We start from the raw sequence: 13,571 nt of genomic DNA, 5'->3' as shown, positions 1-13,571 counted from the left end.
GGTTCCAGTGTGAGATCTGCTCAAGAGCACTCCTTGGCTAAATTCAGTGGATGCGATCAGTTCTCATTCCTCATCATCTCTGAGCTCTGCTGGTCTGACTTTGGTTTCTCAGGCGCCCGCTCTCAGAGTGCCTGTGCTCTCACTCATAGTCCTTCTTGGTGTCCTTCCTCCCGAGCTGGATCTGGCCTGGGGGTTCTGTCCAACGGGATACTCTCTCCTTGGGCCTTTTCCTAAGCCTGGTTGCTCTACAAACTGTTCTATAAGCTATTCTTTTCCTTTTTCATTTAGTTATTGAAAGAGATCAAAGAGAGAGAAAGAGAAAAGTTCTGCCCAAAGAGTCTCACACCATGACGCTTCCTGACGGGGCCATGCAGGCAATACAAGCTGGTAAGGATGCTGCCTCCCATTCTAAGGCAAGGCCTGGACTGGGAAGAAACTGAGGCAAGGCCCAGTTTACGAGCTCTCCCATCTCTGAGCTCTGCTGGTCTGACTTTGGTTTCTCAGGCGCCCGCTCTCAGAGTGCCTGTGCTCTCACTCATAGTCCTTCTTGGTGTCCTTCCTCCCGAGCTGGATCTGGCCTGGGGGTTCTGTCCAACGGGATACTCTCTCCTTGGGCCTTTTCCTAAGCCTGGTTGCTCTACAAACTGTTCTATAAGCTATTCTTTTCCTTTTTCATTTAGTTATTGAAAGAGATCAAAGAGAGAGAAAGAGAAAAGTTCTGCCCAAAGAGTCTCACACCATGACGCTTCCCTTACTTCCACCGGCAGCCAGATTTAGAAGCACACACTCACAGGTCGGCCTGTGAGTAAACTGAACCTGATCTTCCTCTTGGCCACCAGCTCCGCGATCAGCATGCTACTGCTGCACAGCTGCGACTGGGCTTCTGTCTACTCTCCACATACCAGCTAGAGTGATCTGCCCCAGGATTCAAACCTCTCTTGAACCCCAGGTTACCATTACGACAGCAGTTTCCACCCCAGGCCAGCCCATGGATTGAAGCAACCAGGGTCTGTTGGCTGTATCAACTCCCCAGCCATACAGTGGGTGGTGGGGGCAGGTATGAATGGCTGGAGATTGAGCCAGGCTTTCTCAGCGTTTGCAGCCATGCTCCATCATGGGCATTGCCATCTGGGCTGCACCTCCTTTCAAAGAGTGGTGGTGTTGGGTTCCCATGGGAACACAAACCCAGCTGTAGTATAATTGTTTCATCGAATATTGCAATGTGATAGTGGTGGAAATGGGGTGATTGTTTCATTGAATATTGCCATGTGGTAGTGGTGAAAATGGGGTGCGCAGTAGATGTGGTATGCTGTGTCACCCAAAACCAACTCCCCTTTCCTTCTTTGAGGAGGGATGGTCTTCCACAAGGCAATTGTCTTTGGTTCCAGGTGCTGGAAATGTTTAGGACCGCTGATTTAGAATAAAGCCCAGGCCTTTATCACTGCTTTTAAGGCTGGCCTGGCCTTGCTTCCTGCTAGAACTACGCCCTGTTTCCTTTTCCAATCTTTCACTCTGCACTTTAGTCAATGTGAACTAGCCTCCTTCCAATTCCTTGAATAGTTCCTCCCTCCTCACAACAGTCCTGAGGCAGCTGCCTCTCCCCAGAGAATAGCCTCTTTTTTCTCCCAATTACTCTCTTCTTCTCTCAAAACATCCCCATTCTTCCTCGGGGCTCAACACACACAGAAATTTCTCTAAAAATTTTCCTCTGACCTCATAACTCAGACTGGAGTGCTTTTTATTGGATCCGGTAGCCACAGGTGAATGTTTGCAGTCCCTCAACTGCGTCTGTCATTAGACCTAAGAACAGTATGGACAGGGCCGTGAAGGTCGAGTCTCATTTACTCTTTGACTTCAGTTCAGTCTGGCATTCAGAACATTCACGATATTATTGTAGGTGAAAAAATGAGCCATTGTATAGAACTTCACACAGCTCTGAGTGCATGGAATAGTGATGCCACTGTTTCTGCCTCCCGTGGGTCTCTGGATGGAGGGAGAACTTCTCTATCTTCTCCATTTGATATGTCATCCAGGCTCCGCGATCCTCCCCTTTCTAATCCTGCACAAATATTGCAAGAGGGACTGAATTGTGGCTTCTTTTCCAGCCTGGTTCTTTCTGTTGCCTTATGGGAGAGGAAACTGAGGCTGCTTCCCAGCCCAGTTAATGATAGGCTCTCTGATTCCTATACAGGCCCAGTCACACTGTCCCTCTGAATCTGGGCATCACATTTGGCCACACGGTTGGTGCAAAACTGAGACCAAGGACCAATGGAAACCATTTCAACGTCATAGATGTTGAGCAAGCAGAGGTGACACCGTCTCCTGCCTGGCTCTCAGCCTCTCCTTGCCTGTGCCTCCCTCACGCTGTTGCCTACAACGTCTATCAATTGAGCAGGAGGGACATCTTTGGAGTAATTCTTATCCTGCTTCCTCTCTTTGTGTCTTACATGGCTTTGCACACTGTTACTGACCACTGTCTGATTTTAAAGACACAGCGACACCACTGTGCCCCAGGAATGAATTGTGCAGTGACTGAAAACTATTCAATGAATGAAAAGCATCTGAGTCACTACCGGACAAGTGGAGAGCAAGAGAAAGGCATTTGGCTCCTCAGGCATGGGGGCCAGGAGAGAGAGACAGCTGTTGCACAGACACCTTGGGTGGTCTAGCCCCACAGGTCATAGGAGGAAGAGGCTATCAGAGGTTGATAGCAAGGTCAGTGAGCTGGAAAGTGTGTAAGGACGTTGAGCTGGCCCAGGAACTAGCAGAGGAAACTGGAAGGTGGGAGCACATTTCTGAAGGGGTAGGAAGAGAGAGGGATCTGGGCCAGGGGTGGTGGCTGGAAGAACCCTGGCTTACCGATGACGGACAGACTCACTGCCTCACTGCGTTGTGGGCCCAGGCCATTGTCAGCTGTGCAGTAGTAGTTCCCAGAATTCTCTGCACTCAGTGAGAAACTGACAGAACGTTCTTCCAAGTAAGTGAATTGGGATATTATCTTCTTCAGAAATACACCTTCACGAAGAAACTGATACATGATCGGAAAGGAGCCTTTCTGGACTTCACAACGAAGTGTCACCATGTCTCCCTCTCGAACCTTGTCCTCTGCAGGGTGGAGGGTGAGGACAGGAGCAGACACAGGGACTGTGGGAAAGGAAACATATAGTCAGTGGCTTCTGTCAAGTACTGAAGATTCCAGTGCAGGCCCAGTCTCCAGTCTCTGCTGGCTCTCAGGGAAGTTCCGCACCCTCCCAGGCTTCCCTCCCTTTCTCTCTCCTGTGCTCCCTGCTGGTGTTCGGCACTCTGTTCATTTCCCACCAAACCTCTGCCCCTCCTCTTTTCTTGCTCCCCTTGTTAGGTGACCTGCTTCTCTCTCTCCTGCTTCTCTCTCTCTCTTTTTTCTTTCTTTCGTTCTTTCTTTTTAACCTGCTTCTCTTTTGCAGAGGAGATGATGCCCTCAGGGAAGAAATGGCTGTTGTGTTGCCACCAGACCACACCCTTCCCTGCATCATCCTCTTGCTCTTTCCCTGCCTGTGCCTCCCTCACGCTGTTGCCTACAATGTCTATCAATTGAGCAAGAGGGGCATCTTTGGAGTAATTCTGATCCTGCTTCCTCTCTTTGTGTCTTACATGGCTTTGCACACTGTTACTGACCACTGTCTGATTTTAAAGACACAGCGACACCACTGTGCCCTGGGAACGAATTGTGCAGTGACTGAAAACTATTCAATGAATGAAAAGCATCTGAGTCACTACCGGACAAGTGGAGAGCAAGAGAAAGGCATTTGGCTCCTCAGGCATGGGGGCCAGGAGAGAGAGACAGCTGTTGCACAGACACCCTGGGTGGCCCAGCCCCACAGGTCACATGAAGAACAGGCTATCAGAGGCCGATAGCAAGGTCAGTGAGCTGGAAAGTGCAAGGACGTTGAGTTGGCCCAGGAACAAGGAGAAGAAACTGGAATGCGGGAACACATTTCTGAAGGGGTAGGAGAGAGAGGGATCTGGGCCAGGGGTGGTGGCTGGAAGAACCCTGGCTTACCGATGACGGACAGACTCACTGCCTCACTGCGTTGTGGGCCCAGGCCATTGTCAGCTGTGCAGTAGTAGTTCCCAGAATTCTCTGCACTCAGTGAGAAACTGACAGAACGTTCTTCCAAGTAAGTGAATTGGGATATTATCTTCTTCAGAAATACACCTTCACGAAGAAACTGATACATGATCGGAAAGGAGCCTTTCTGGACTTCACAACGAAGTGTCACCATGTCTCCCTCTCGAACCTTGTCCTCTGCAGGGTGGAGGGTGAGGACAGGAGCAGACACAGGGACTGTGGGAAAGGAAACATATAGTCAGTGGCTTCTGTCAAGTACTGAAGATTCCAGTGCAGGCCCAGTCTCCAGTCTCTGCTGGCTCTCAGGGAAGCTCTGCACCCTCCCAGGCTTCCCTCCCTTTCTCTCTCCTGTGCTCCTTGCTGGTCTTCAGCAGTCTGTTTCCCACCAAACCTCTGCCTCTCCTCCTCTCCTGCTCCCCTTGGTAGGTGACCTACCTCCCTTTTGCAGAGGAGATGACACCCTCGGGAATGAAGTGGCTGGGTTGCTGCCACCAGGCCACACCCTTCCCTGCATCAGCTCCTTGCTCCTTCCCACTTCCCTGTGACGTGGGAAGGACTTTCTCTCCCTGTCCAGGTCAGCTTGTCTTCGGTCTCTGGGGTACACAGTCACCTGTCCCTGTCCCTGTCCTAGATGTAAATTCCTTGTCTCTGTTAACTCCATCCAAACATCATTTGGGTATGTTTAACTGTCTCTATATATGAAAAATAAGAAGGATGCCAAAACAACCTTATTTCCCTTTAATATTCTCCACAGGCTTTTTCTTGTCTTTCCTGGAGAGACTTCTGAAAGAAGCAACCTACAGTTATGGTCTCCACTTCACCCCACACTCACTTCTCACCCTGCAAACCTGGTTTTCATCCCCACTAATCTGCTAAAGCTCATTTTTTATGTATGGGTATAATGGGGATAATAATAATAATAGGTACTTACAATGAAAATGTAGTACTTTGAACTGTTAACATGTGTCTAGTGCTGCATGAATATTCATTACATATAATTTGTAAGAGTTGTTTATGGTCAGACACTAATCTAATCATGAAAACTATTTCACGAGGTAGGTACTGTTGTTGTCTCCATTTTAGAGATGGAGAAACCGAGACCTAAAGGCCAAGTTGCACAGGCGAATAAGGCAGGTGTGTGCAGGCTTCCGAGGCAGTGGATCTAGTTAGTTCCCAGACTGAGATGTGCCCAAGAGCACTCCACGGCTACATTCTGTGGATGGGGCTCAGTTCTCATCCGTCATCACCTCTGAGCTCGGTTTGTCTGAACTGGCCTCTGCTCTTGGTCTCTCACGTGCACACTCTCACAGCGCCTTTTCGCTCCGTCACGGTTCTTCTCAGTGTCCTTCCTCCTGAGCTGGGACTAGCCTAGAGGTTCGGCCCAGCAGATAGTCTCTCCTTAGGCTCTCTCTCCTCTAATCCTGGTTGCTCTACAAACGGACTGTTCTACAATCTATTTTTTCCTAATTTTTTTTTTTATGTATTGAAAGTGATTAAGAGCGAGAAAGAGAGAGAATAATCTGCTAAAGCTCCTTTTTTATGTATGGGTATAATGGGGATAATAATAATAATAGGTACTTATAATGAAAATGTAGTACTTTGAACTGTTAACATGTGTCTAGTGCTGCATGAATATTCATTACATATAATTTGTAAGAGTTGTTTATGGTCAGACACTAATCTAATCATGAAAACTATTTCACGAGGTAGGTACTGTTGTTGTCTCCATTTTAGAGATGGAGAAACCGAGACCTAAAGGCCAAGTTGCACAGGCGAGTAAGGCAGGTGTGTGCGGGCTTCCGAGGCAGTGGATCTAGTTAGTTCCCAGACTGAGATGTGCCCAAGAGCACTCCACGGCTACATTCCGTGGATGGGGCTCAGTTCTCATCCGTCATCACCTCTGAGCTCGGCTTGTCTGAACTGGCCTCTGCTCTTGGTCTCTCACGTGCACACTCTCACAGCGCCTTTTCGCTCCGTCACGGTCCTTCTCAGTGTCCTTCCTCCTGAGCTGGGACTAGCCTAGAGGTTCTGCCCAGCAGATAGTCTCTCCTTAGGCTCTCTCTCCTCTAATCCTGGTTGCTCTACAAACGGACTGTTCTACAATCTATTTTTTCCTAATTTTTTTTTTTATGTATTGAAAGTGATTAAGAGCGAGAAAGAGAGAGAAGCACCACAGACAGTCTCATGCCACGACACTCCCCTCGCCTTCAGAGCCACTGAGATTCAGAAGTACTCACTCACAATTTGATCTGAGAACCGAACCCTGACCTTCCATATGTTCACCATCAGCACATTACTGTCACCCCACCACAACGGGGCTACTTTCTGTTCTTCACACCCAGCCAGGGTGATCCAGCATTCAAACTTCTCTTTGACACCTGATCACCCTTAGAAAAGGGGTTCCCAACCCAGACTAGGCCATGGACTGGTACAGGTGCACATCCTATTTACTCTACTTCCTCCCCAGCCATGCAGCCAGGGTGGATGTGGCAGTGGATGGCAGGGTTTTTTTATGTATTGAAAGTGATTAAGAGCGAGAAAGAGAGAGAAGCACCACAGACAGTCTCATGCCACGACACTCCCCTCGCCTTCAGAGCCACTGAGATTCAGAAGTACTCACTCACAATTTGATCTGAGAACCGAACCCTGACCTTCCATATGTTCACCATCAGCACATTACTGTCACCCCACCACAACGGGGCTACTTTCTGTTCTTCACACCCAGCCAGGGTGATCCAGCATTCAAACTTCTCTTTGACACCTGATCACCCTTAGAAAAGGGGTTCCCAACCCAGACTAGGCCATGGACTGGTACAGGTGCACATCCTATTTACTCTACTTCCTCCCCAGCCATGCAGCCAGGGTGGATGTGGCAGTGGATGGCAGGTGAGTGAGCCAGGCTGCATGTGTTTGCAGCCACACTCCAATGCTGGCATTGCCCTTTGGCTCTCTCTGCTGCCATAAAGGGGTTGTGCTAGATTGCCATGGAAGCACAAAACCTATTGCTATGTGACTGGCTCATTGAATGCTGCAATGTGGTAGCGATGGAAACGGGGTGCACAGTGGATGTGGTGTGCTGGGTCACCTCAAGGCCAACCCACCATCCTTGGATGTGGAGGGATTATCTTCCAAGAGGCTGGTCCCCGATGTTGAGAAAGTTGAGAACCAGTCTTTTAGGATAAAGCCAAGCCCTTACTACCGCTTATAAGGCTGACCTGGTCTTGCCTCTTGACATACCTGTGTTTGCCTCTCCCAACCCCTCACCCAATGTGAATGTGAACTGGCCTCCTTCCAGTTCCCCGAATGGTTCCTCCATCCTCACCACAGTCCTTTAGCACCTGCCTCTCCCTGTAACACAGCCTTTTCTCCCAGTCACTCCTCTCTTCTCTCGAAATGTCCCCATTCATCCTCAGAATTCAACTCACATAAGACCTTCTCTAAGAAATTACCTCTCACCTCCCAACTCAGATTGAGGTGTTTTCCATTTGATCCTATAGCCACCAGGGACTTCTATTGCCCAGTGGGAGTTTGCTCTCTCTCTCATTTACATCTGGTGTTAGACCTAAGAACCATGTGGACGGGGCCATGTTGGTCTAGTTTGGTGTACCTTCAGTCTGGCATTCAGAACATTCACAGTATGATTTGTACATGAAAAAATGAGACACGGTGCAAACTTCCCACAGCTCTGAGAGCATGTACTAGTGATGCCACTGTTTCTGATTCCCGTGAGTCTCTGGATGGCAGAAGCACTTCTCTGTCTTCCATTTGTTATGTCATCCAGGTTCTGTGATCCTTCCCTTTCTAATCCTGCACATCTGTTGCAAGAGGGACCGAATCCTGGCTTATTTTCCAGCCTGTTTTTTCCTGTTGTTTTATGGGAGAAGAAACTGAGACTGCCTTCCAGCCCCGTCAAAGGCTAGACTTTCTGCCTTCTATATGGACCCAGTCACACTGTCCGTCTAAACCTGGGCACCACATTTGGCCACACGGTTGGTGCAAAACTGAGACCAAGGGCCAACGGAAACCATTTCAACGTCACAGCTGTTGAGCAAGCAGAGGTGACGCCGTCTCCTGCCCAGCTCTCAGCCTCTCCCTGCCTGTGCCTCCCTCACGCTGTTGCCTACGATGTCTATCAATTGAGCAAGAGGGGCATCTTTGGAGTAATTCTGATCCTGCTTCCTCTCTTTGTGTCTTACATGGCTTTGCACACTGTTACTGACCACTGTCTGATTTTAAAGACACAGCGACATCACTGTGCCCCAGGAATGAATTGTGCAGTGACTGAAAACTATTCAATGAATGAAAAGCATCTGAGTCACTACCGGACAAGTGGAGAGCAAGAGAAAGGCATTTGGCTCCTCAGGCATGGGGGCCAGGAGAGAGAGACAGCTGTTGCACAGACACCTTGGGTGGTCTAGCCCCACAGGTCATAGGAGGAAGAGGCTATCAGAGGCCGATAGCAAGGTCAGTGAGCTGGAAAGTGCAAGGACGTTGAGCTGGCCCAGGAACAAGGAGAAGAAACTGGAATGCGGGAGCACATTTCTGAAGGGGTAGGAGAGAGAGGGATCTGGGCCAGGAGTGGTGACTGGAAGAACCTTGGGGCTTACCAATGACGGACAGACTCACTGCCTCACTGCGTTGTGGGCCCAGGCCGTTGTCAGCTGTACAGTAGTAGTTCCTAGAATGCATTGCAGTCAGTGAGAAAGTGACGGGTCGTCGTCCCCAAGAAGCAGATTGGAATGTTACCGTCTTTAGAACTACACCTTCACGAAGAAACTGGTATGTGATCGGGAAAGAGCCTTTCTGGACTTCACAGTAAAGTGTCACAATGTCTCCCTCTCGAACCTTGGCTTCAGCAGGGTGGAGGGTGAGGACAGGAGCAGACACAGGGACTGTGGGAGAGGAAACGTAGTCAGCAGTGGCTTCTGCCTGGTACCATGGGTTTTAACTGTGGCTTGTTCAGGCCCAGTCTCCAGTCTCTGCTGGCTCTCAGGGCAGTTCCGCACCCTCCCAGGCTTCCCTCCCTTTCTCTCTCCTGTGCTCCCTGCTGGTGTTCGGCACTCTGTTCATTTCCCACCAAACCTCTGCCCCTCCTCTTTTCTTGCTCCCCTTGTTAGGTGACCTGCTTCTCTCTCTCCTGCTTCTCTCTCTCTCTTTTTTCTTTCTTTCGTTCTTTCTTTTTAACCTGCTTCTCTTTTGCAGAGGAGATGATGCCCTCAGGGAAGAAATGGCTGTTGTGTTGCCACCAGACCACACCCTTCCCTGCATCATCCTCTTGCTCTTCCCCTCTTCCCTGTGACCTGGGAAGGGGTGCCCCTCATCTGTCCAGGTCAGAATCACCTATGTCTCTTGACCATGCAGTCACCTGTCCCTGTCCTAGATGTAAATTCTCTCTCTGTTGGCTCCATCCAAACAGCATTTAGGTATGCTTCACCATCTCCATGTTTGAAAAATAAAAATTATTCCAAAACAACCCTGTTTTCATTTAATATTTCCCACAGTTCTTTCTCCTCTCTCCTGGACAGACTTGTGAAAGAAGCTGTCTGTGCTCACGGTCCCCACTTCACCTCACACTCATTTCTCACCCATCACAACTCACTTTTCACCCACCAATCCACTAACGTTCATTTTTCATGTGTGGATATAAGGGTGATAATAATAGTGGGAATTTATAATGACAATATAGTGCTTTTCGCTATTTGCATGTGTCTGCTATAGCATATATATATTAATTTTATACAAGTTTCAAATGTTTATAAATTCAGACCCTAATGTAATCATCAGAACAATTCCATGAGGTAGGTACTATTGTCTCCATTTTGGAGATGGAGAAGCTGAGACCTTAATGTCAAGTTGCACAGGTGAGTAAGGCAGTTATCTGCAGATGTCTATTTTTTTCTATTTTTTAAGAATTGTTTTATTTAGCCTTATTTACTTATTTTAATTTGACCAGATAGAGACAAAGCAAGAGAGAGAGGGAGAGTGAGAAAACAAGTGGCCAGGTCCAGGAATCCAGGCACGTGGGATTCCAATGCCCTTAACCATCACGCAGCTTACTGGCCCCACAGACTTCTGAAGCAGTGAACACCGTTACTTTGATTCTAGTGTGAGATCAGCTCCAGAGTACTCCATGGCTACACTCAGTGGATGGGGCTCAGTTCTCACTTTCATCATCTCTCAGCTCTGCTTGTCGAACTGGCCTCCCCTCTTGGTTGCTCAGGTGCACACTCTCAGAGCATCTTTTCACTCAGTCATGGTCCTTCTCAGTGGCCTTCCTCCTGAGCTGGGACTGGCCTAAGGGTTCAGTCCAATGGGATACTCTCTCCTTGCACCCTCAGCTCTAATCCTGGATGCTCAAAACAAAACAAAACAAAAAAACCTGGCTGTTTTACAGTCTATTCTTTTCCTAAAGTTCATTTAGTGATTAAAAGAGATCAAGGGAGAGAGAGAAGCACCCTCAACAGAGTTAAACACCATGAGGCTTCCCTCACCTTCATAGCCAGCCAGATTCAGAAGTATGCACTCAGAAGCTGACCTGGGAACTGAACTCTGATTGTTCATATGGCCACCACTTCTTTGGTCTGCATGTTACTGCTGCAGCACTGCGACTGGGATACTTTCTGTTCTCACACACTGGCTAGGGTGGTCTGGCATTTAAACCCCTCTTTGACCCCAAATTAGCCTCAGAACAGCTGTTCCCAGCCCCAGGCCAGGCCATGGACTGGTGCAGGCCCATGTCTTGTTGGCTCTACTTCTTCCACAGCCATGCAGCAGGGGTGAGGGAGATGAATGGCGGGGAAGTGAGCCAGGCTCGGTCTGCTTTGGTGGCTCTGCCTCATTGCTGGCATTGCTGCCTGGTCTCTATCTCCTGTCCTAGAGTGGTGGTGCTAGGTTCTCATGGAGCACAAACCTCACTGCAACACAGTCTTTCCTTTGCCCAGTTCTTCCACTTCTCTCTCAAAACATCCCCATTCATCCTCAGGGCTCAACTCACACATGAACTTCTCTAAGGAATTTCTTCTCAGCTCCCAACTCAGCCTGGGGTGTTTTCCATTTGATCCTGTAGCCACAGGTGAGTGTTTGCCCTAACTCTCATCTGCACCTGCTATTAGACCTAAGAGCTGTGGGGACAAGGCCATGAAGGTGTAATTTCATGAGTCCTTAGCCTTCAGTTCAGTCCCGCATTCAGAACATTCACAATATTATTTGTTAGGTAAACAAATGCGTCCTTGTATAGAACTTCACAGAGCTCTGAGAGCATGTAACAGTGATGCTGCTGTTTCTGACTCCCGTGGGTCTCTGGATGGCGGGAGAACTTCTCTATCTTCTCCATTTGATATCTCATCCAGGATTCCGTGATCCTCCCCTTTCTAATCCTGCACAAATATTGCAAGAGGGACTGAATTGTGGCTTCTTTTCCAGCCTGGTTCTTTCTGTTGCCTTATGGGAGAGGAAACTGAGGCTGCTTCCCAACCCAGTCAACGATAGACTCTCTGACTCCTGTACGGGCCCAATCATGCTGTCCCTCTAAAACTGGGCTCCAGATTTGGCCATCGGAATTGTTGCAAAACTGAGATCAAGAATCAATGGAACCATTTCAACATCATAGATGTTGAGCAAGCAGAGGTGACGCCGTCTCCTGCCCGGCTCCCAGCCTCTCCTTGCCTGTGCCTCCCTCACGCTGTGGCCTACAACATCTATCAATTGAGCAGGAGGGACATCTTTGGAGTAATTCTGATCCTGCTTCCTCTCTTTGTGTCTTACATGGCTTTGCACACTGTTACTGACCACTGTCTGATTTTAAAGACACAGCGACACCACTGTGCCCTGGGAACGAATTGTGCAGTGACTGAAAACTATTCAATGAATGAAAAGCATCTGAGTCACTACCGGACAAGTGGAGAGCAAGAGAAAGGCATTTGGCTCCTCAGGCATGGGGGCCAGGAGAGAGAGACAGCTGTTGCACAGACACCTTGGGTGGTCTAGCCCCACAGGTCATAGGAGGAAGAGGCTATCAGAGGCCGATAGCAAGGTCAGTGAGCTGGAAAGTGCAAGGACGTTGAGCTGGCCCAGGAACAAGGAGAAGAAACTGGAATGCGGGAGCACATTTCTGAAGGGGTAGTAGAGAGAGGGATCTGGGCCAGGAGTGGTGGCTGGAAGAACCCTGGGGCTTACCAATGACGGACAGACTCACTGCCTCACTGCGTTGTGGGCCCAGGCCGTTGTCAGCTGTACAGTAGTAGTTCCTAGAATGCATTGCAGTCAGTGAGAAAGTGACGGGTCGTCGTCCCCAAGAAGCAGATTGGAATGTTACCGTCTTGAGAACTACACCTTCACGAAGAAACTGGTATGTGATCGGGAAAGAGCCTTTCTGGACTTCACAGTAAAGTGTCACAATGTCTCCCTCTCGAACCTTGGCTTCAGCAGGGTGGAGGGTGAGGACAGGAGCAGACACAGGGACTGTGGGAGAGGAAACGTAGTCAGCAGTGGCTTCTGCCTGGTACCATGGGTTTTAACTGTGGCTTGTTCAGGCCCAGTCTCCAGTCTCTGCTGGCTCTCAGGGCAGATCCGCACCCTCCCAGGCTTCCCTCCCTTTCTCTCTCCTGTGCTCCCTGCTGGTGTTCGGCACTCTGTTCATTTCCCACCAAACCTCTGCCCCTCCTCTTTTCTTGCTCCCCTTGTTAGGTGACCTGCTTCTCTCTCTCCTGCTTCTCTCTCTCTCTTTTTTCTTTCTTTCGTTCTTTCTTTTTAACCTGCTTCTCTTTTGCAGAGGAGATGATGCCCTCAGGGAAGAAATGGCTGTTGTGTTGCCACCAGACCACACCCTTCCCTGCATCATCCTCTTGCTCTTCCCCTCTTCCCTGTGACCTGGGAAGGGGTGCCCCTCATCTGTCCAGGTCAGAATCACCTATGTCTCTTGACCATGCAGTCACCTGTCCCTGTCCTAGATGTAAATTCTCTCTCTGTTGGCTCCATCCAAACAGCATTTAGGTATGCTTCACCATCTCCATGTTTGAAAAATAAAAATTATTCCAAAACAACCCTGTTTTCATTTAATATTTCCCACAGTTCTTTCTCCTCTCTCCTGGACAGACTTGTGAAAGAAGCTGTCTGTGCTCACGGTCCCCACTTCACCTCACACTCATTTCTCACCCATCACAACTCACTTTTCACCCACCAATCCACTAACGTTCATTTTTCATGTGTGGATATAAGGGTGATAATAATAGTGGGAATTTATAATGACAATGTAGTGCTTTTCGCTATGTGCATGTGTCTGCTGTAGCATATATATTAATTTTATACAAGTTTCAAATGTTTATAAATTCAGACCCTAATGTAATCATCAGAACAATTCCATGAGGTAGGTACTATTGTCTCCATTTTGGAGATGGAGAAGCTGAGACCTTAATGTCAAGTTGCACAGGTGAGTAAGGCAGTTATCTGCAGATGTCTATTTTTT

The 13,571-nt window shown here is 48.7% G+C and overlaps 1 protein-coding gene across 1 annotated transcript in view; it reads right to left on the bottom strand.

Moving 5' to 3' along the window:
* The window catches only part of FCRL5 (Fc receptor like 5), a 71,909-nt gene that overhangs the window by 19,915 nt on the left and 38,423 nt on the right, over positions 1–13,571 (bottom strand). Inside the window, exons 8-9 of the mRNA XM_027776579.1 lie at positions 12,284–12,568; positions 8,716–9,000 (exon numbers count right to left, since the gene is read on the bottom strand). Coding sequence (XP_027632380.1) covers positions 8,716–9,000; positions 12,284–12,568 — 570 coding nt within the window. The remainder of the gene's footprint in view (positions 1–8,715; positions 9,001–12,283; positions 12,569–13,571) is intronic.

Source organism: Tupaia chinensis, unplaced genomic scaffold (genome assembly GCF_000334495.1).
Source record: "Tupaia chinensis unplaced genomic scaffold, TupChi_1.0 Scaffold000684_1, whole genome shotgun sequence".
Lineage (NCBI taxonomy): Eukaryota > Metazoa > Chordata > Mammalia > Scandentia > Tupaiidae > Tupaia > Tupaia belangeri.
This window is presented reverse-complemented; position numbering and strand designations above follow the sequence as displayed.